At 39.3% G+C, this 24303-nt stretch overlaps 1 protein-coding gene across 2 annotated transcripts in view; it reads right to left on the minus strand.

Moving 5' to 3' along the window:
• JMY (junction mediating and regulatory protein, p53 cofactor) overlaps positions 1 to 24303 on the minus strand; it is a 74128-nt gene that overhangs the window by 42479 nt on the left and 7346 nt on the right. For both annotated transcript variants that reach the window (XM_060009248.1, XM_060009247.1), the window contains exon 2: positions 581 to 754. In XM_060009248.1, the coding sequence (XP_059865231.1) occupies positions 581 to 754 (174 nt within the window). The remainder of the gene's footprint in view (positions 1 to 580; positions 755 to 24303) is intronic.

Below are 24303 nucleotides of genomic sequence, written 5' to 3' on the forward strand. Positions count from 1 at the left end.
AATACACAAAAAGTTTTTTAATATCCTAGTTCAGCAATATTTCCATGTGAATTAAACACAGCAACATTGATTTGAGGTCAGCTATAAAACCGAACACTTAACACTTGCCTCAAAAAAAGTAATATATATTTTACACACAAAAGTAAATGTCATGAATTTTAAAGCTGTACCATTAATGCCTTGTAACTTTCAAAACAAGGTCTTCCCAAAACAAATGTTCTCAAAACTCCTACTAAATAAGTCTAAGACTAGATAATACCCAAAACATTAAAAGGGAGACAGGAGTAGATGGAGAGGGGAAAAAAAGCACAGGAAAGGGGGAAAGATGAGAATCTCAATGTATTTACAAATTTTCTAGGCTTTTCTCAGCCCTGGCTACTCAGCAAAGTCGCCTTTTCAGATGCTTTTAAAATGAGGTGTTCAGGCTCTATGTATCACAAAACTACCAAACTAGAATCTCTGGGGACAATGGATCAGATATCTACATTTATAAAAGCTCCTCTAATAATTAAAATGTATAGCCAGCCACGCTGAGAACTATGAAACAGGCAGGTTACTATTTAGATTTAAAAAAAAATACCTTGATCTGCTGTCTTCGTAGCATGGCAAGTTCTCGCATGTCTCGGAATGGCTGTAGTAAATACTGATAGAGTTCAGTTGTGGCTTCTGCAAGGCTGCTGTAGGCTTCATCCTCCATCTGATACAAGTCCAGAAGCTCTACCATGCTCTCTGTATTCTTGTGCTTATCCAAGAGCTGTGGAACAAGAAAATTTCACTACAAAGAAATCCAACTGTAATAACCTATAAAACTTGCAAATCCCCTATCATCTCAGGACCTTGGAACTCTGAAATGCAGAACTAAAGAGAACGAGGAGCACTAATTGCTTTCATCACTTATCTCCATGCCTTAGGTGTCTTACTACAAGACCACTGCCTAAACATCCTTTTCTAACTACTGTTACCATATTATTCCTGTTCTCTGCATTTTCTGGAATTCCATACTATCTACCTACCCCTAACTCTTAAAATTTTCTTCCCAGCATCTAGTAGCTTTCTCCATACTTATATAATCATTGCTAATCTACAAAGTAGTTATCAACTCTTGCCAACATTATTTTACTAATTTCCCCAAATAATCTTGCCACTCTTTTCCTCCTCCAAATTTGGAACATTCCTTCAAAAACTTCAACTCATGCCTATCACTTCCTTCAAACTCTAGGTGAAAACACCCCTCAACTCTACTGAAGAGTTTAAAACTGACTATAATAGATTTTTATAACTTTCTTACTTTGCATTCTTTGATACTCATGTGTATATGTATGTTTATAAAGATATTCATTCATTTCTCAACAAGTAAGGACTGAGCATCTTAATACATGTTAGGCACTGGGCATACAAAAACATGGTTCCTTTCTTCGGTTTGCAAAGCAGAAATAGGGAGACAGATGCAGAGAACAAACGTATGGACACCAAGGGAGGAAAGTGGGGGTGGGGGGTGGGATGAACTGGGAGACTGGGACTGACATATATATGCTAGTATGTATAAAATAGGTAACTAATAAGAACCTGTTGTATAAAAAATAAATTAAATTTTTTAAAAAAACATGGTTCCTTTCTTCATGATGTTTACTGTGTAGTAAATAAGCAAACTAAATAAAGTTTTAAAAAATTACAAACTGTGATAAATGCTATGAAAATTATTACTTTTTAAAAAGTAAAGAACAGGGCTTCCCTGGTGGCGCAGTGGTTGAGAGTCCGTCTGCCGATGCAGGGGACACGGGTTCGTGCCCCGGTCCGGGAGGATCCCACATGCCGCGGAGCGGCTGGGCCCGTGAGCCATGGCCGCTGAGCCTGCGCGTCTGGAGCCTGTGGTCTACAACGGGAGACGCCACGGCAGTGAGAGGCCCGCGTACCACCAAAAAAAAAAAAAAAAAAAAAATTAAATAAAAAGTAAAGAATAAAAGTAACACAATGGGGGCTTCCCTGGTGGTGCAGTGGTTGAGATTCTGCCTGCCGATGCAGGGAGCGTGCGTTCGTGCCCCGGTCCGGGAGGATCCCGCATGCCGCGGAGCGGCTGGGCCCGTGAGCCATGGCCGCCGAGCCTGCGCGTCCGGAGCCTGTGCTCCGCAGCGGGAGAGGCCACAGCACTGAGAGGCCTGCGTACCGCAAAAAAAAAAAAAAAAAAAAAAGTAACACAATTAAACAATGGGTGCCAAGAGAAAGAATAAGACGTGGGGAGATGGTGAAAAACTATGACCTAGTTCAGAGCAGGTTAGAGAGAAAAGGCTATCCACGGAAGCTTAAGCTGAAATTTAAAGAACCTTTGAATGAACCATGTGGCAAGACACTATTTTATTTTTATTTATTCATTTTTGGCCATGCTGCATGGCTTGTGGGATCTTAGTCCCCAGGGATTGAACCCAGGCCCACAGCAGTGAAAGCACTGAGTCCTTACCACTGGACCGCCAGGGACTCCCAGGACACTGTTTTATATACTTATTCTTGGTGTCCATTTACTTTGTGACAGTCTCATCTCCTCAAAAGCACAAAATTCTGCTATTCCTTCTCATACCTAAAGTTTCCACTACTATCCTCTTTCCCAGCTTCTTGCTTTGGTTATCATATTGTGTTGTACATATTACAGTTGACCCTTGAACAACTGTAATATGGGGTTGGGGCGCCAACCCCTGCCTAGTTAAAAATCAGCATATAACTTTACAGACAACCCTCCCTCCCAATCCACATACAAGTATTCAATCTGCATACAAGTATTCAAAAAATGAAATACAAATTCAATACAAATTCAAAAATACAAATTCAAAAAATGAAATACACAGGTATAAATCTAATTATGTACAGAATCTATGAGGAAAATTACACAACTCTGATGAAAGAACTCAAAGACCCAAATTAAATGGAAGTATTCCACATATGGATTGGAAAACTCAGTATTGTCAAGGTGTCAGTTCTTCCAAACTTGATCTATAGGATCAATGCAATGCCATTTAAAGTCTCAGCAAGTTATTTTGTGGATATCAACAAATGAATTCTCAAGTTCATATGGAAAGGCAAAAGACCCAGAATAATCAACACAATATTGACGAACAAAGTTAAAAGACTGACACTCTCCATTCAACTTCACTAGTTACTATAAATCTACAGTAATCAAGACAGTGTTGTATTGGTAAAAGAACAGATCAATGGAAGAGATTCCAAAAGTAAACCCCCCCACACACAGTCAAGTAATCTTTTGACGAAAGAGCAAAGGGAATTCAATGAAGAGATCAGCCTTTTCAACAAATGGACATCCGCGTACGAAAGAAAAAAGAAATCTACAGACCTTAACTCAAAAATTAACTCAAAATGGATCACAAACCTAAATGTAAGATGCAAAGTTATAAAACTCTTAGAAAATAACACGGGAAAATCTAGGTAAGCTTGGGTTTGATGACTTTTTAGATATAACACAAAAGCACAATGCTTTTCTACTCAATTTTTCTATAAACCTGAAAGTGATAAAACAGTCTATTAACTTTTTTTAGTCTATTAACTTTTAAATGATAGCAAACCTATTTAAAGACATAGTTTTATATTTCACTGTATGCATGCTTTTTATTTTTTAAATAAAACCGAGAATCATTAAAAAATACATCTGTAATATCCAATTAACACTGATTTTCATCCCTGTTAAGCCCTACTGTTTTAAGGTGATCAGACTAATCAAACAATAGCTTTCTGCTTTGTTAACAAGTAGTTTTCGGTAGGTTGGTTTTGTTTGTTGTTTGTTTTTAATAGAGGTCCACTAGAAGACAGAAATCAATTCAAACATCAGGGATTTTAACAACAGATAACACATAAATAATTTACAGATGCAGACAGAGGCCAGACCAAGTAGGATCTTGCTTTATGCCGAAAGCAGAGATGCCATAAAAGGACTGTTGTTTTGTTTTTCCTTCAAAAACCTCTCTGGTTCCAGGGAAGCATTAGGGAATAAATACTTTCCCAAGTAAGGGAATCTTGACTTTTATTCTGAAGGATAAAAAGGGATAAAAGTGTAAAGGGAAGACTGGGTTAGAAAGATAGAAGGGCATATCCCTGGATACCATAAAATAAGGTTTACAAAATGGAGTAAACAGAGAAAGGGAACATAATGAAAGACAATTCTGGAGATACTAACATACATGATAGACCTGAGTTATACTACAGTGGTGAGAAGGGGCACCAGAGTGGATGTAGATAGATCAGTTCATAATCTCCTGGGTCAGTCCATGTAAGCCTAGATTGGAGGAAGAGAAAAGCAAAGATTTAAGAAATGCTTTGGAGATAAAATTAACAGGACTTGATGAAAGACTGGATTTTCTCTTTACCCTAAGGTCTTTGGTATTCATTGATACAGAGAACACAGGAATAGAAACAGGTTTTTAGAGGCAAAAATTATGGATTCAGAGACACTGTGTCCAAAGTGTTTTTTAGATATCCATGAGGAGAGGTCATGAAGGGAATGCAAAATGTCCAAGATAAACCTTATCTTTAAAAAATCTAACTAGGGAAACAAACAAACAGACATGTAAGTAAAATACTGACTGTAGAAGACAATCACAGTTCATAGTGGGCTAAAGCAGCTGAAAAAGATGTTCTAAAGCTAGGATTTGAACTGGGTCTCGAAGGATGGGAAGTGCTAGACAGGTGAAGAAGAGCAACCCAGTCTGGAGAAATCACATGAATAAAAAGCATCACACAATTGAATCCTGGATGGGAGGACGGGGGTGGCAGAGTGCCGTGCTCCCTGGGGTAGAGGGTACACACTACTGAGCAGGACATCACATTGAGACTGTAAAAGCAGCACATTCTAATAAGCAGTGAAACCAATGATGAAGTAGAAAAAAAGAATGATGCATTCGATCAATGGGACCTGTTTGATTTTTAGTTTACAAAGTTAAACTTGTCTAAATAACCATATTAAAGTCATGGTCATTTAGTACCTGGTTACTTGAAGCATGGTCTGGGATCAGCAACATCTGATTACTTGTTAGTATAGAACCTCAGAGCCCACTCCAGATCCCAGAATCAGAATGAGTGATGAGTATGCACAGCAAAGTTTCAGAAGCACTGCTTCAGTAAACACCTTATATGGCCACATTAACTACAACATGAGGCAAAAGTCTCTGTAAATTATACAAATTATATAGTCCATTTTCAAACTGAATTTTCAAACTGAAAACTGTAGAATTACGTTATGTAACTTTTTTTTTCCTGGATCTAAAATCATTTTCCCCTCTCACTCTTTCTCTTACTATTTAAGTATTATTTTATTTGAGCTCAATTACCACTATTCAGACTAAAATTAAGCCAAAACTCCCATTTCTCATGGTTCAGTTCCCTATTAAAGCATTTTTAGCTAATCTAAAAAAAAAAGTTACTACTGAAGCCAACCCCAGAACGATCTTCATCTTTAGAAGACAGGTACAGGGACTTGCCCTGGTGGTGCAGTGGTTAAGATTCCGCCTGCCAATGCAGGGGACACGGGTTCAATCCCCGGTCCAGGAAGATCCCACATGCCGCACAGCAACTAAGCCCGTACGCTACAACTACTGAGCCTACGCTCTAGAGCCCGTGAGCCACAACTACTGAAGCCTGCGTGCTGCAACTACTGAAGCCCGTGTGCTGCAACTACTGAAGCCTGAGCACCTAGAGCCCATGCTCCGCAACAAGCCACCACAATGAGAAGCCCGTGCACTGCAACCAAGAGTAGCCTCTGCTCACCGCAACTAGAGAGAAAGCCCGCGTGCAGCAGCAAAGACCCAAAGTGGCCAAAAAAAACAAAAAGAAAATCCTGTTTAAAAAAAAAAGACAGGTACAAAGAGACAAAGTCAGCCTGGCCTTACCTCCAGGCCTGGCCAGGATCTTACCTCTAATACATGGGCCATTCAATGAAACTGGATGTTTAAAAGCAGTAATTCACCCCCCACCCCTGGCAAATACATTAAATAAATAAATAAATAAGAATAAACAGGGCTTCCCTGGTGGCGCAGTGGCTGAGAGTCCGCCTGCCGATGCAGGGGATGCGGGTTCGTACCCTAGTCCGGGAAGATCCCACATGCCACGGAGTGGCTGGGCCCGTGAGCCATGGCCGCTGAGCCCGCGCGTCTGGAGCCTGTACTCCGCAACGGGAGAGGCCACAACAGTGAGAGGCCCGCGTACCTCAAAAAAAAAAAAAAAAAAAGAATAAACAAAAAAAAAAAGCAATGGCCATTAAAATCATCAAATTAAATAACTCCCTTCATTCTGATGTGTTTACTTGTTTTTTTTAAAATTATAATTTAGCCTTTTACTACTACAAAGAAACAGTGAAATGATCATGAAGATATTCCAGTTCTTTTGATAGAATTCTATCCATTAATTTAAAAACTAGCAATTGAGAATCCCAATTTAGAATAAACTGAAAAATCACAAGAGAAATAGAATTCAGTAAGGTGTTATAATTTACATGCAGAAACCAACAGCCCCTTTCATATTAAATACAAAACAACCAGCCAGGATTCCATCTGCAACAAAACAGAAAAATACCTAGGAATAAACTTAAATCTTTTAAGAGCCATGTAAATAAAATGTTAAGGTACAAAAAAAGTAAATAAATGGAAGAGTAAAAATAAAAATATCAATTCTCACTAATCTATAAATTTCACATGGTAATAAAACAACCTCTTCACACTTTCATGGCATAAGAAAAGGCCAATTTTAAAGTTCACATGGAAGGGGTGCCTTCAAGATGGCAGAGGAGTAAGACGTGGAGATCACCGTCCTCCCCACAAACACATCAAAACTACATCTACATGTGGAACAACTCCTACAGAACACCGACTGAATGCTGCCAGAAGACCTCAGACTTCCCAAAAGACACCCTCAGGTGACCTACCCACAGAGGCGGGACCAAATCCAAAGCTGAACCGCAGGAGCTAAGTGAACAAAGAAGAGAAAGGGAAATCTCTCCCAGCAGCCTCAGGAGCAGCGGATTAAATCTCCACAATCACCTTGATGTACCCTGCACCTGTGGAATACCTGAATAGACAACAAATCATCCCAAAATTTAGGTGGTGGACTTTGGGAGCAACTGTAGACTTGGGGTTTGCTTTCTGCATCTAATTTGTTTCCAGTTATATGTTTATCTTAGTTTAGTAGTTACAGCTTATTATCATTGGTAGATTTGTTTACTGATTTGGTTGCTCTCTTCCTTTTTTAATTTATATATATATATAAAACTTTCTTTTTTCTTTCTTTTTTTTTTTTTTTTTTTGCGGTACGCGGGCCTCTCACTGCTGTGGCCTCTCCCGTTGTGGAGCACAGGCTCCGGACACGCAGGCCCAGCGGCCATGGCCCACGGGCCCAGCCGCTCCGCGGCACGCGGGATCCTCCCGGACCAGGGAACGAACCCACGTCCCCTGCATCGGCAGGCGGACCCCCAACCACTGCGCCACCAGGGAAGCCCCTCTTTTTTCTTTTTGTGAGTGTGTATGTGTATGCTTCTTCGTGTGATTTTCTCTGTATAGCTTTGCTTTTGCCTTTTGTCCTAGGGTTCTGACTGTCCATTGTTTCTTTTTAGTATAGTTTTTAGGGCTTGTTATCATCGGTGGATTTGTTTTTTGGTTTAGCTGCTCTCTTCCTTTCTTTTCTTCTTTCTATTACTTTTTTTAAAATAATTTTTTCTATTTTAATGACTTTATTTAATTAATTATTTAAATTTCATTCTTTCTTTTTTTGTCTCCCTTTTCTTCTGAGCCGTGTGGCTGACAGGGTCTTGGGGCTCTGGCCGGGTAGCAGGCCTGAGCCTCTGAGGTGGGAAAGCCAAGTTTAAGACTATGGTCCACCAGAGACCTCCCGGCCACACATAGTATCAAACAGCGAAAGCACTCCCAGAGATCTCCATCTCAACGCTAAGACCCAGCTCCACTCAACGACCAGCAAGCTACAGTGCTGGACACCCTATGCCAAACAACTAGCAAGACAGGAACACAACCCCACCCATTAGCACAGAGGCTGCCTAAAATCATAACAAGTTCACAGATACCCCAAAACACACGACCGGACATGGTCTTGCCCACCAAAAAGACAACATCCAGACTCATCCACCAGAACACAGGCACCAGTCCCCTACACCAGAAGTCTACACAACCTACTGAACCAACCTTTTACCCTCTGGGAGCAGACACCAAAATCAATGGGAACTACAAACCTGCAACCTGGGAAATGCAGACCCCAACAGAGTAAGTTACGCAAAATGAGAAAACAGAAAAATACACAGCAGATGAAGGAGCAAGGTAAAAACCCACCAGACCAAACAAATGAAGAGGAAATAGACAGTCTACCTGAAAAACAATTCAGAGTAATGACAGTAATGACGCAAAATCTTGGAAACAGAATGGAGAAAACAGAAGAAATGTTTAACAAGGGCCTAGAAGAACTAAAGAGCAAACAATGATGAACAACACAATAAATGAAATTAAGAATTTTCTCTAAAAGGAATCAATAGCAGAAAAACTGAGGCAGGAGAACCGATAAGAGATCTGTAAGATAAAATAGTGAAAATAACCACCGCAGAACAAAATAAAGAGAAAAGAATGAAAAGAATTGAGGCCAATCTCAGAGACTTCTGGGAAAACATTAAATGCACCAACATTCGAGTTATTGGGGTCCCAAAAAGAAGAAGAGAAGAAGAAAGGGACTGAGAAAATATCTGAAGAGATTATAGTTAAAAACTTCCCTAATATGGGTAAGGAAATAATCAAGTCCAAGAAGCGCAGAGAGTCCCATACAGGATAAACCCAAGGAGAAACACGCCAAGACATATATTAATCAAACTATCAAAAATTAAATACAAAGAAAAATATTAAAAGCAGCAAGGGAAAAGCAATAATTAACACACAAGGGAATCCCCAAAAGGTTAACAGCTGATCTTTCAGCAGAAACTCTGCAAGCCAGAAGGGAGTGGCAGGACATGTTTAAAGTGATGAAAGGAAAAACCTACAACCAAGATTACTCTACCCAGCAAGGATCTCATTGAGATTCGATGGAGAAATTAAAACCTTTACAGATAAGCAAAAGCTAAGAGAATTCAGCACCACCAACCCAGCTCCACAACAAATGCTAAAGGAACTTCTCTAGGCAGGAAACACAAGAGAAGGAAAAGACTTACAATAACAACCCCAAAACAATTAAGAAAATGGTAATAGAAACATGCATACCTATAATTAAATGTAAATGGTTTAAATGCCCCAACCAAAAGACACAGACTGGCTGACTGGAAACAAAAACAAGACCCATACGTATGCTGTCTACAACAGACCCACTTCAGACCTAAGGACCCATACAGACTGAAAGTGAGGGGACGGAAAAAGATATTCCATGCAAATGAAAATCAAAAGAAAGCTGGAGTAGCAATTCTCTTATCAGACAAAATAGACTTTAAAGACTATTACAAGAGACAAAGGAGGACACTACATAATGATCAAAGGATCGATCCAAGAAATAAGAATTGTAAATATTTATGCACCCAACATACGAGCACCTCGATACATAAGACAAATGCTAACAGCCATAAAAGGGGAAATCGACAGTAACACAATAATAGTAGGGGACTTCAACACCCCACTTTCACCAATGGACAGATCATCCAAAATGAAAATAAATAAGGCAACAAAAACTTTAAATGATACATTAAACAAGATGGACTTAATTGATATTTATAGGTCATTCTGTTCAAAAACAGCATATTACACTTTCCTCTCAACTGTCCATGGAACATTCTCGAGGATAGATCATATCTTGGGTCACAAATCAAGCCTTGGTAAATTTAAGAAACGTGAAATCGTGTCAAGTATCTTTTCCGACCAAAATGCTATGAGACTAGGTATCAATTACAGGAAAAAAATCTGTAAAAAATACAAACACATGGAGGCTAAACAATACACTACTTAATAACCAAGAGATCACTGAGAAAATCAAAAAATTCCTAGAAAGAAATGACAATGAAAACACGACGACCCAAAACCTATGGGACGCAGCAAAAGCAGTTCTAAGAGGGAAGTTTATAGCAATACAATCCTACCTCAACAAACAAGAAACATCTCAAATAAACAACCTAACCTTACACCTAAAGCAATTAGAGAAAGAAGAACCAAAAAAAAAAACCCCCAAAGTTAGTAGAAGGAAAGAAATCATAAAGATCAGATCAGAAATAAATGAAAAAGAAATGAAGGAAACGATAGCAAAGATCAATAAAACTAAAAGCTGGTTCTTTGAGAAGATAAACAAAATTGATAAACCATTAGCCAGATTCATCAAGACAAAAAGGGAGAAGACTCAAATCAATAGAAATGAAAAAGGAGAAATAACAACTGACACTGCAGAAATACAAAGGATCATGAGAGATTACTACAAGTAACTCTATGCCAATAAAAAGGACAACCTGGAAGAAATGGACAAATTCTTAGAAATGCACAACCTTCCGAGACTGAACCAGGAAGAAATAGAAAATATAAACAGACCAATCACAAGCACTGAAATTGAAACTGTCATTAAAAATCTTCCAACAAACAAAAGTCCAGGACCAGATGGCTTCACAGGAGAATTCTAGCATTTAGAGAAGAGCTAACAGCTATCCTTCTCAAAACTCTTCCAAAGTATAGCAGAGGGAAGAACACTCCCAAACTCATTCTACAAGGCCACCATCACCCTGATACCAAAACCAGACAAAGATGTCACAAAGAAAGAAAACCACAGGCCAATATCATTGATGAACATAGATGCAAAAATCCTCAACAAAATACTAGCAAACAGAATCCAACATCACATTAAAAGGATCATACATCATGATCAAGTGGGGTTTATTCCAGGAATGCAATGATTCTTCAATATATGCAAATCAATCAATGTGATACACCATATTAACAAATTGAAGGAGAAAAACCATACGATCATCTCAATAGATGCAGAAAATGCTTTCGACGAAATTCAACACCCATTTATGATAAAAACCCTCCAGAAAGTAGACATAGAGGGAACTTACCTCAACATAAAAAAGGCCATATATGACAAGCCTAGAGCCAACATCGTTCTCAGTGGTGAAAAACTGAAACCATCAGGAACAAGACAAGGTTGCCCATTCTCACCACTATTATTCAACATAGTTCTGGAAATTTTAGCCACAGCAATCAGAGAAGAAAAAGAAATAAAAGGAATCCAAATCAGAAAGAAGTAAAACTGTCACTGTTCGCGGATGACATGATACCATACGTAGAGAATCCTAAAGATGCTACCAGAAAACTACTAGAGCTAATGCATTTGGTAAAGTAGCAGGATACAAAATTAATGCACAGAAATCTCTTGCATTCTTATACACTAATGATGAAAAATCTGAAAGAGAAATTAAGGAAACACTCCCATTTACCATTGCAACAAAAAGAATTGTAAAAATCTAGGAATAAACCTACCTAAGGAGACAAATGACCTGTATGCAGAAAACTATAAGACACTGATGAAAGAAATTAAAGATGATACAAACAGATGGAGAGATATACCGTGTTCCTGGGCTGGAAAAATCAACATTGTGAAAATGACTGTATTACCCAAAGCAATCTACAGATTCAATGCAGTGCCTATCAAATGACCAATGGCATTTTTCACAGAACTAGAACAAAAAAATTCACAATTTGTATGGAAACACAATAGACCCCGAATAGCCAAAGCAATCTTGGGAAAGAAAAATGGAGCTGGAGGAATCAGGCTCCCTGACTTCAGACTATACTACAAAGTGACAGTAATCATGACAGTATGGTACCGGAACAAAACCAGAAATATACATCAGTGGAACAGGACAGAAAGCCCAGAGATAAACTCACACACATATGGTCACCTTATCTTTGATAAAGGAGGCAAGAATATACAATGGAGAAAAGACAGCGTCTTCCAATAGGTGGTGTGGGAAAACTGGACAGTTACATGTAAAAGAATGAAATTAGAACACTTTCTAACACCATACACAAAAATAAACTCAAAATTGATTAAAGACCTAAATGTAAGGCCAGATACTATAAAACTCTTAGAGGAAAACATAAGCAGAACACTCTATGACATAAATCACAGCAAGACCCTTTTTGACCCACCTCCTAGAGAAATGGAAATAAAAGCAAAAATAAACAAATGGGACCTAATGAAACTTCAAAGCTTTTGCACAGTTAACCATAAACAAGACGAAAAGACAACCCTCAGAATGGGAGAAAATATTTGCAAATGAAGCAACTGACAGGATTAATCTCCAAAATATACAAGCAACTCATGCAGCTCAATATCAAAAAGACAAACAACCCAATCCAAATGGGCAGAAGACCTAAATAGACATTTCTCCAAAGAAGATATACAGATTGCTAACAAACACATGAAAGGATGTTCAACATCATTAATCATTAGAGAAATGCAAATCAAAACTACAATGAGGTATCACCTCACACCAAGTCAGAATGGTCATCATCAAAAAATCTACAAACAATAAATGCTGGAGAGGGTGTGGAGAAAAGGGAACCCTCTTGCACTGTTGCTGGGAATGTAAATTGATACAGCCACTATGAAGAACAGCATGGAGGTTCCTCAAAAAACTATAAATAGAACTACCATACAACCTAGCAATCCCCCTACTGGGCATATACCCTGAGAAAACCATAATTCAAAAGGAGTCATGTACCAAAGTGTTCATTGCAGCTCTATTTACAATAGCCAGGACATGAAAGCAACCTAAGTGTCCATCATTGGATGAATGGATAAAGAAGATGTGGCACATATATACAATGGAATATTACTCAGCCATAAAAAGAAACGAAATTGGGTCATTTGTAGCAAGGTGAATGGACCTGGAGACTGTCATACAGAGTGAAGTAAGTCAGAAAGAGAAAAACAAATACCATATGCTAACACATATATATGGAATCTAAAAAAAAAAAAGGTTCTGAAGAACCTAGGGGCAGGACAGGAATAAAGACGCAGACATAGAGAATGGACATGAGGACACGGGTGGGGAGAGGGTAAGCTGGGACAAAGTGAGAGGGTGGCATGGACATATATACACTACCAAATGTAAAATAGACAGCTAGTGGGAAGCAGCCGCATACTACAGGGCGATCAGCTCGGTGCTTTGTGTCCACCTGGAGGTGTGGGATAGGGAGGGTGGGAGCGAGATGTAAGAGGGAGGATATATGGGGATGTATGTATATGTATAGCTGATTCACTTTGTTATAGCAGTGAATAGCAGAAACTAACACACCATTGTAAAGCAATTATTCTCCAATAAAGATGTTAAAAAAATAAAGTTTACATGGAAAAATAAGAGAATAAAATAGCAAAAAAATAATATTTTTTTTGGCTGTGCTGTTAGGCATGTGGGATCTCAGTTCTCCAACCAGGAATCGAACCCGTGCCCCCTGCATTGGAAGCATGGAGTCTTAACCACTGTACCACCAGGGAAGTTCCCCCCGCCCCGCAATTTTTTTATAAAGAGTAATTGTGGAGAAAGGCAATGGCCTACCAGGTAGCATAAATATTTAATATAAGCACCAAGTACAATGAAGTAGTAAAGAGTTCAGATATATGAAAGTTTACTGCACAGTAAGTATGAATCATTCAAGAAATGTTTGTGATAATTGTCATTTAGTCAGGAATAAAAAAAAGTTGGATTCCCACCTTATTCCTTACACCAAAATAAATTACAGCAGTGTCAACAATTTAAATGCAAAGAACAAAATCATCTGGCTACAGACAAAAAAACTAAATCAAGAAACAAATAACAATGGGAAAAATATTTGCAATATAGACAATTTCCAAGATCAAAACAAATCAAACAACAAATAGGTAAAAAATGGAATGAATGAGTTCACAGAAATTACTCCTGAACAAATGAAGACTCATTCATACCTCAAAATAAATCACAAACTGAAACTTTTCATGGATAAGATCAAAAGGTTTTGAAAATACAGTCTTGTGTTTAAAAGGATACAGAAACAAATAGCAACCTCCTCCTTTTGTTTGAAAAAGTGTAAATTGATACATCCTCTACAGAAAGCAATTTCAACAAAATGCATATTTCTCTTTGACCCAGCAAGTCCTCTTACAGAATTTTATCCTGTAGATATACATGCACATGTGGGAAAAGATATGCTATTTCAACAGCAAAAGATCAGGAAAAACCTATATACCAAACCAAATCGATTCAATGGAGCATTATCTAGCAACTGGAAGAAATACTGTTTATTGAGAAAAAAAAAAACCAAGATATATATAACATGCTACCATCTGAGTTGCTTAAAGGCGGAAAATAGGACATATATATACTCTATGTCTTTGTACATGTAACTGAATCTGCAAGACACACAAGAAACTTATGGGTGACTGCCTCTGAGGTGCCTCTGAAGAGATGAGGAGATGGGGGAAGGAGCTGGGTTTACATTCCACTTTTCAATCATGATCTATCAAGTAAATACACTCTTTTTTTAAAAGGAAAGTCTTATACTCTATTTCTTCTTCACTTTCCCACCCCAAAAGTATCCTGGCTTACACATCAAAAAAGGAAAATTAAATTATCCCCTTTGCCACAATATCCAAAACTACATATATAACTTTTACTAAAGTATGAGAAATATGAAAATGATACACACTTCTCTTCCTTTGCTCACCTACTTATTATTCATAAGTAGCTAAGTCATGTGTTAAGTCATCTATTTTAAGCTACAATTGAAAAGGAGGATTATGAAAGTAATAGCAGCTGTGTGAATAATCAATTTCTAATCACGACACTCTTCTCAAGTCCCAGAAATCAGTTCTAACTCGTGGCAAAGGTGCTCACCTCCACCATGGCTTAACACCAAGGTTGCAGCGCGTCAGAAATAAAATAACCAGATTAAGGAAGAACAGGACAAGAAAATGGGGGGGTGGGGGTGAGGTGAGTGTATAATAGCAGCAAAACAATGGTAATCTTTACAATGAATCATGAACTTTTTTTTTTGGCCACGCCTTGCAGCTTGTGGGATCTTAGTCCCCCAGAGATCGAACCCAAACCCTCAGCAGTGAAAGCACGGAGTCCTAGCCACTGGACCTCCAGGGAATTCCCTAAACTATCTTTTTATAGTTTTAATAAAGGCAATAATTCTCTCCTTGCAAGAAAATATGCATTCACAGAAGCCCTTTATTTTTTATTCCACTTGAAAATGGAACATTTACGTTGATTTTCTACCGAGTCCTAGGAATAGCAAAATTGTTAAAAGAATAAGAAAAAACCCAACATGGTAGCAACGTCCCTCAATAATACATTTCCCCGAGCCATTTACAAGCACTCAAATGACAGGATTCATCAGTAAGACAATCCTCAAATACTAAGCTTCTTTGAGCTCTTCTTACAGAGACACTAAAGTAAATATAACGCACCAAACAGTTTAGATACTATTTTGTACCAACACAAAAACATCATGTCACTATATGCTTGTTAATTAAATCATAATAGGACTCTACACAGACATGCAACCACAAGAAAGAAAATCAGTTATTCTATTCAAATATTAACATTTATTTATTTCCCAAATGCCTTTGATCAACAGAGCAGTACTTCTGCAAAAGCTATTATGAACCAACTAAACTTAATACTCCTGCAGAGAAGCTCAAGGCATCTCACCTAACACTGCTAATTTATTAATTTGTCTTCTTTGCTATAAAGTTTCATGTTTTTCTAACATTCGATTACCTAAAAACCAATTATAGCTTCAACTCGCAATCTAGTTTAATCTAAGGATCCGAAAATAATCTTAAAGGAAATGTATTTTAAAATGTCAAAAGATGCAATTTACTAAGCATTAGACTGTTTAGTCTAAACCATTTCCTATAAACTCAGATAAAAGAATTCAACTGTAAAATATAAGCACAACCTGTTATAGTAATGTATTTAATTTTCTATTTTGCTAACCAAAACTGACTAAATCCAGGGACTAAATAAACTGAACTGTGGCTATTTGCAGGTTATGAACTGTGAAATGTAAAAGGTGCTATAAATAATACACACAAAAAAGCGTACAAAGAAATTGGAAAAAGAGTCAGCTTGCTTAGGATTAAGGATGTTTGGGATGTACAGTGAAGGCCTGAATTTAAAATGCAGAAAATGCTGTTTGCTAATTTGGGAAGATTCACTGATGGACACAAACGGAGTCAGAACACAGATGTATCTGAGAATACAACATGCCTGCAAAGGATGATTTCAGAAGGGCTCAACTGCACCCAATACAATATAGAGATGCTCACTACAGGATGCAGAGGAAAGGAGGACAGGCGGGAACAGGGGCTGAAAGTAAAGAGCTGAATTATTTGTTTCCAAATCTGACACATCTCTAATGCAATTTTAGAAAGTTATTTTGCTCTACCGATTCACTTAAAAGAAATGAAGCAGAATTATATAAAGCATTAATTAAATATATTAGCCTAATAAGTAGAACACTTCTCCCTTACCCTTCTTTCCAGCTTTCCTAATGGACACCTTTTTTGCCTCCCCTGATCTAACCTGATAAAAACTAAGCTTTTAACCTACACTGATTTTTGAAACAAAGCTCTGCTTATTGCAAAATTTCTCTAGGGCAAGGACCCACAACTTTCATCAGGTTGTTAAAGGAGATAGTGACAACAGCTTTTAAATAATTTCTTTCAAGACTCCCCTAACCCTAACCACTGCAACAGAGAAAGAACAAAACTACCTTGTGCCATTTACTCCCTTCCCTAATCCTATTCAACTTGGCTTCTAACCCAGTGAAAAGTTACAAATACAGGAGAGAAAAAGAGCACCTCCTGTGCTTAACTGTGGAGTCCCCATCCTGTACTGTGCCAGTCAGAGTTAGTTCTAGAGTCCTCTTTCTGACTTCAGGATTATAGGACTGCCACTATCCTTGAAGATCCTAGAATAATTTCTGAAGTCCTAGGTATAAAATTTAGAAGCTAAACTCTCTCCTGAGCAGAGTTTCATAACTTTCTTCCTACTTTAATGTGTCAAACCCCAAAGAGTGCCTCATTTTTTTCCCCTTAATTAATAAGATGTTTAGGGACTTCCCCGGTGGTCCAGTGATTAAAGACTCTGTGCTTCCACTGCACAGGGTACGGGTTTGATTCCTGGTCTGGGAACTAAGATCCCACATGCCTCGAGGTACAGACAGGAAAAAAGAAAAAAAAAAAAAAAAAGATGTTTAGGACTTCCCTGGTGGTGCAGTGGTTAAGAATCCGCCTGCCAATGCAGCAGACATGGGTTTGATCCCTGGTCCAGGAAGATCCCACATACCACGGAGCAAATAAGCCTGTGCACCACAACTACTGAGCCCACGCTCCGCAACTACTGACACCCCCCATGAGCTCTAGGGGCCTGCGAGCCACAACTATTGAAGCCCTCGCAACTAGAACCCGTACTCCGCAGCAAGAGAAGCCAACGCAATGAGAAGCCCGCGCACCACAACGAAGAGTAGCCCCTGCTCGCAGTAACTAGAGAAAGCCCGTGCCCAGCAACAAAGACCCAACACAGCCAAAAAAAAAAGATGTTTAAGAAGCAACATAAAAATCTACAAATAATATCATCATTAATTATTAAGACATGCAAACAATCATCTGTTTGTGGAAAAGGGTGACTCAAGACTAGCAATGAGGTGCTCAGATGGGAGAGGCCTATACCAGCAATGAAATTGGATCTGTGGAACTGCCTAGGAACTGCCCTTAGGTCTAGGTGACTTGTTTCCCCAACTGTCAAGTAAGGACCAATGCCACACACATTTTCCACATTCACAAAGCACTGCTCAACTCTGTTCTTGTTTGAATCATTTTTGTTATTTCTATGTTAATCACTGATTGTCAACAACTGTTAATGCTGAAATCCAATTTTACAAAGTGTAAGGGCTACTGACAGTAATGACCCATTCTGATATTTTAAAAATTGGTTTTCAGGGCTTCCCTGGTGGCACAGTGGTTGAGAGTCTGCCTGCCGATGCAGGGGGCATGGGTTCGTGCCCCGGTCCGGGAAGAACCCACATGCCGCGGAGCGGCTGGGCCCGTGAGTCATGGCCACGGAGCCTGTGCCCCGCAACGGGAGAGGCCACAGCAGTGAGAGGCCCACGTACTGCAAAAAAAAATAAAAAATAAATAAAAATTGGTTTTCAGATTCTTCACTTCATAGGTGAGTGGCAAATTTGACTTCATTTTACTCCTGGGGAGGAGACACCTTTAATTAAAATGTTAGGTACATGTGGGCTTCCCTGGTGGCGCAGTGGTTGAGAGTCCGCCTGCCGATGCAGGGGACATGGGTTCGTGCCCCGGTCCGGGAAGAACCCACATGCCGCGGAGCGGCTGGGCCCGTGAGCCATGGCCGCTGAGCCTGCGCGTCCGGAGCCTGTGCTCCGCAACAGGAGAGGCCACAACAGTGAGAGGCCCGCTTACCGCAAAAAAAAAAAAAAAATGTTAGGTACATGTATACATGTCATACACAGAAACCACCTTTATAACATATCAAAAAACATCTACCGAGCACCTGCTGTGTACAGAAACACTGGGGAATTCAGGCATTAGAAAAAACTAACAACAAACCCCATCTCTGTCTCCTGGTTAAATGCATTTTAAAGGGTAGAAGGGGTCCATAAGGAGAAAAACCAGGGCAGCAGTTATGCATGATATGAACCGTATGTAACATAAGGCCTCTCTGATCTCCGAATTTCTGACAGCAAGCCCTCTGGTTTCTGACAGTGGTCAGAAATGACTTTCTTCAGGAAGGGCACCTGACCTGGCCCTGGAAAGAAGGGTGGAACTTAGACAAAAGAATGACAACATGGGTGGGGTGGGTGTCCTATACAATGGAGCATGGTGTATGGTGAGCTCAGTGAATAATGGGTAAAAGAGCTTGACTAGAATAATGAAAGGTTCACGTAGAGCAGAGAAAGAGATAAGAGACTGGCAAGCTAACCAAAATATGCATGACTCTGAATGTCAGGAATTCGGAATCTGTTCACAGGACAATGGTAAGCAATGGAGGAGTTTGGTTTGGTGTGTGTATGTTACAGCTAAAGAGTTGGGTATGAAGATGTGCAAAGTAATGCTTTAAAATAGTTTGGGGGGGGGCTTCCCTGGTGGCGCAGTGGTTGAGAGTCCGCCTGCCGGTTCAGGGGACACGGGTTCGTGCCCCGTTCCGGGAGGATCCCACATGCCGCGGAGCAGCTGGGCTCATGAGCCATGGCCGCTGAGCCTGCGCGTCCGGGGCCTGTGCTCCGCAATGGGGGAGGCCACAGCGGTGAGAGGCCCGCGTACCGCAAAAAAAAAAAAAAAAAAAAAAAAAAAATAGTTTGGGGGACTTCCGTGGTGGTCCAGTGGTTAAGACTTTGCCATCCAATGCAGGGGGTGCAGGTTCGATCCCTGGTCGGGGAGCTAGGATCCCACATGCCGCAGGGCCAAAAAACCAAAACATAAAACAGAAGCAACATTGTAACAAATTCAATAAAGACTTTAAAAATGGTCCACATCATAAAATAGTTTGGGAGCAAGGTATACAAAGGCTACAATGCAAGGAAGACACTGAAGGGGAGCTAAGGATGAAATAGTGAGATGAAATAGTCCATACATCCAAACTATTCAAACTATTGAATAGTTTCAATATTTTCATCCTTGAAATAGTCCCAGGATGAAACAGTGAGATTAAACTAAAGTGGGTATAGGAGCAACATGAGAAAGCAGTAACCAATGCATGAATGACTCCATAGTTCTTCAGTTCTAAAATTCATATTTAACATTTCTGAATCACTATGCATTTACTAATCAGTATGTACATATAACACAGTGATGTAGGTATAACTATTATGCCATTTTACAAAGAACCAGAGGCAGAGAACCAGAACTTGCCTAAAGTTAGGTAGCCGGTGAAAGACAGAAGTGAATCCTCCACAGCTTAACTCAAGCTCTTAACCACTACCTTATTTGTCCCTACTCATAACCAGTCTATCATCTTTCCCTTACGTGAATGATACCAATCTTCTGGGTCTAGGAAGACTGAAAATACGATGAAATATATATACAATGGAATAATACTCAGCCATTTTAAAAAAAATGAAATTTTGCCATCTGAACAACATGGATGGACCTGGAGGGTATTATGCTTAGTAAAACAACTCAGAAAAGACAAATACGGTATGATATCACATATATATGGAGTCTAAAAAGTAAAACAAAGGAATGAACATAACAAAAAAAAAGAAACAGACTCAGAGATATAGAGAACAAACTAGTGGTTACCAGTGGGGAGAGGGCAAGGGGGATGGGAAATAGAGGTAAGGGGATTAAAAGGGACAAAGTATTATGTATAAAGTAAATAAGCTACAAGGATATGCTGTACAGCAAAGGGAATATAGCTAATATTTTACAGTAAATTTTTGTTTTATATATAAATTTATTTATTTATTTTTGGCTGCATTGGGTCTTCGTTGCTGTGCGCGGGCCTTCTCTAGTTGTAGTGAGCGGGGGCTTCTCTTGTTGCAGAGCACAGGCTCTAGGTGTGCAGGCTTCAACAGTTGTGGCACACGGGCTCAGTAGTTGTGGCTTGCAGGCTCTAGAGCACAGGCTCAGTAGTTGTGGCACACGGGCTTAGTTGCTCCATGGCCTGTGGGATCTTCTCAGACCAGGGATCGAACCTATGTCCCCTGCACTGGCAGGCAGATTCTTAACCACTGTGCCACCAGGAAAGTCCTACAGCAACTTTAGATGGAGTATAATCTACAAAAATTTTGAATCACTATGTTGTACACCTGAAACTAATATAATATTGAAAATCAATTATAACTCAATAAAAATAAATAAGTGTTTTTTTTCTTTCAAGTTTTAGGTCTCATAACACTTCACATATAGAGTAAAACCTGCTCAAGAGCCAACTCCAAGGCCCTCCAGGGAGCCAGAGACCTTTTAACACACTGTTTACAAAAATCAAGCACCTCGACAGGCTTCACTGTGAGCTGGCACATAATTTCCTTTTACCAAAATAATGCATGTTCAGCTATTGCTAAAGTTAATTCTTGTCCCTTTCTCTCTTAATCCTCCATTTCTTTTTTTTTTTAATTTTATATTGGAGTATGGTTGATTAACAATGTTGTGTTAGTTTCGGGTGTACAGCAAAGTGATTCAGTTATACATATAGTACATGTATCTATTCTTCAAATTCTTTTTCCATTTAGGTTATTACAGAGTATTGAGCAGAGTTCCCCGTGCTATACAGTAGATCTTTGTTGGTTATCTATATTAAATACAGCAGTGTGTACATGTCAATCCCAAACTCCCTTTCTCTAACCCTACTTGGCATAACCTTTCATTTTCGTTTGGCAACCCCAATACCCAAACTCACATCACCTAACATAAAAGGGAAAAAAAAGGAGGCAGGATTTCCAACTGAAAATATATCAAGAGAGTTAACATCCTTAACTGCCTTCCTCCTCTGCCTAGCCAGAAAAGTAAGATAATTATTTAGTATAGTTATGAGGGGAAGGGGAGTATAATATTAACTATTCAAAGTTATGTACCAATTGTTTGAAATGGGAATAAATAGCATGAGAGACGAGGTAGATTTCAGGTCTTACCTTAAAATACACCAAATTCCCTATTTCTACTGTGGGGGGAAAAAGTATCAGGAAATGTTTAGAGGAGAAAATAAATTTTCTTGAAAGTAAGCTACTATCACACCATCTAAACCAACTCACCCTTAGCTAGCTTAATATAGAACAGAAATTACAACAGATATTTAAACATTAGTGTAACATTTATTCTTCCTGTGGTTACAGGAAAATTATTTTTATGAGTCTGTATAAGAAAGACATATGCATTCTGTCTCACATTAGAGTTTTATGTATCATACATGCACAAATTTAAATTCACCTCCTCTGGGATTACAATGTTCTCCAATGACAGACAACATGGTTGGTTACAGTATATGTACATAATCAAGGTTTTCCAAAAACAGTCATCAGCCAAACACTGTTAATGTTTCTGTCCAATGATGAGACATTAACCATGTACTTCAATTTGACAAAGGCCCAAAAAAAGTCATCAGCCAGACACTGTTAATGTTTCTGTCCAATGATGAGACATTAACCATGTATTTCAATTTGACAAAGGCTAAGTTTATCGGTTAGCCTTATTCCCTTTCTACAGGGGTGAAGATAGTCTAGTGGTTAAGAAAACCAGCTGGAATCAGGCATGGATTTGAATCTGGTTCTCTTACACAGATATGTTATCTTAGGCAAGTTTATCTAATCTCTTTGAACCTGTTTCCTCTATTGTAAAATCCCTACCTGTTAGGTTGATATGAAGATTAATATTAATAAGAGTTAACATTTATCAAGTGTTTATTGAGTAAATGGCACTGTTCTAAGTACCTTACATAAAAGCTACTTTTAAATCACTCTATGAGGCAGCAGTATTATTCTCCTCACTTTACAGATGAGGAAGCTAAGGCACTGAGAGAATTAGGTGGGCCCAAATACATAAAGCTATTAAGTGGAGGAGCAGGGCTCAAACTCACTTGAACCCTACCTCTTAACTCCTATCAACATGCTAACTTAATGTATCAATATTTAAATACGTCTGCACAGTGCTTGACCCACAGGAAGCATTCAATAAAAATTAGTTATTGTGATCATTAAAAACTAGAGCCTCAGGACTTTCCTGGTCACACAGTAGTTGAGAATCTGCCTGCCAACGCAGGGGACACAGGTTCGAGCCCTGGTCCGGGAAGATCCCACATGCCGCAGAGCAACCAAGACCGTGTGCCACAACTACTGACCCTGCGTGCTCAACTACTGAGCACATGTGCTGCAACTACTGAAGCCCATCCGCCTAGAGCCCGTGCTCCACAACGAGAAGCCACCAGAATGAGAAGCCCATAGAGGGCAACGAAGAGTAGCCCCTGCTCGCCGCAACAAGAGAAAGCCCGTGCACAGCAACGAAAACCCAACGCAGCCAAACAAATACATTAACTAATGAATCAATTTAAAAAAAAAACAACAACAGGGCTTCCCTGGTGGCGCAGTGGTTGAGAGTCCGCCTGCCAATGCAGTGGACACAGGTTCGTGCCCCGGTCCGGGAAGATCCCACATGCCCCAGAGCAGCTGGGCCTGTGAGCCATGGCCGCTGAGCCTGCGCGTCCGGAGCCTGTGCTCCGCAACGGGAGAGGCCACAACAGTGAGAGGCCGCGTACCGCAAAAAAAAAAAAAAACAACAACAAAAAAACCAGAGCCTCACATACATCTCTACATATTGGTTGCCCCAGTTATTACCCTGTTAAGAGTCAGTAAAGACGGGACAGACTCAGATAGCAAGGTGAAGAGGAAGAATGGCTTTCAGAAATAATTTTAGTAATTAAACGGTTTTGTAAGTGTAACTTTAGCAAGTTATCAAAAAAATAATGGGAAAGCAGTTTTAACAATAAAGTCCATAGGGAAAAGCACACACACACAAAAAGCCCTCAAGTAATGATAATGAACAAAGTGAGGACTAGAAAACGAGTAAAAAAAACAGGCAGAAACACCACTCCTGCCTGCTTCAGTGCCCTCGTGTACTCAAAAATGAATCAGAGCTTTTTCAAAGCCTGAAGAAACTCTAGCAACATTAGAAGTGCTATGTCTTAGACAGTCACCTTACTGCAGAGGGACCCAAACCTGGATACAAGCACATAAAACAAGTGGCTCAGGTCCCAACAGTTGCCACACTGTGTTTGTAAACTGCCCTGGATCCTTATGGAAAAGAAGACTGTAATTTCATTCTGCAAACATGAAATTAACGCCCACAGAGGGTAAGTGACAGCATAAGGTCAAGCAACTAGTATCACAACTAGGACAAAAACACAGATTTTCCTGAGCCATGTTCAATAAATTTTCTTTCCACTAAGCATTAATTAAGATAGTGTAGTGAGACATTTCTTAAAAAGTACCCTACCTCAACTAATTGTTAGCAGCAGGATGACTTGGTAACCAATTTTAATTAAAATTTTTTTCCTGAAGAAAATGATCATTCTTGTTTATCACTGTATTCTCCCTGTGCCTATATTACTTCATTGCACTAATAACATTTGTTGAATAAACTAAGCCCCAAGCCATCACCCTCACTGTAACCTTAGAAGTTACAATAAAGCCCCAAATCATTAAATGAACTTCATTTATCCTTAAGACCACTCTCTATAAAATGTCTAGCTCACAAGGCCTATTTTTATTTCATAGCCTATTATAC

This window comes from Delphinus delphis, chromosome 3 (assembly GCF_949987515.2).
Source record: "Delphinus delphis chromosome 3, mDelDel1.2, whole genome shotgun sequence".
Taxonomy (NCBI): domain Eukaryota; kingdom Metazoa; phylum Chordata; class Mammalia; order Artiodactyla; family Delphinidae; genus Delphinus; species Delphinus delphis.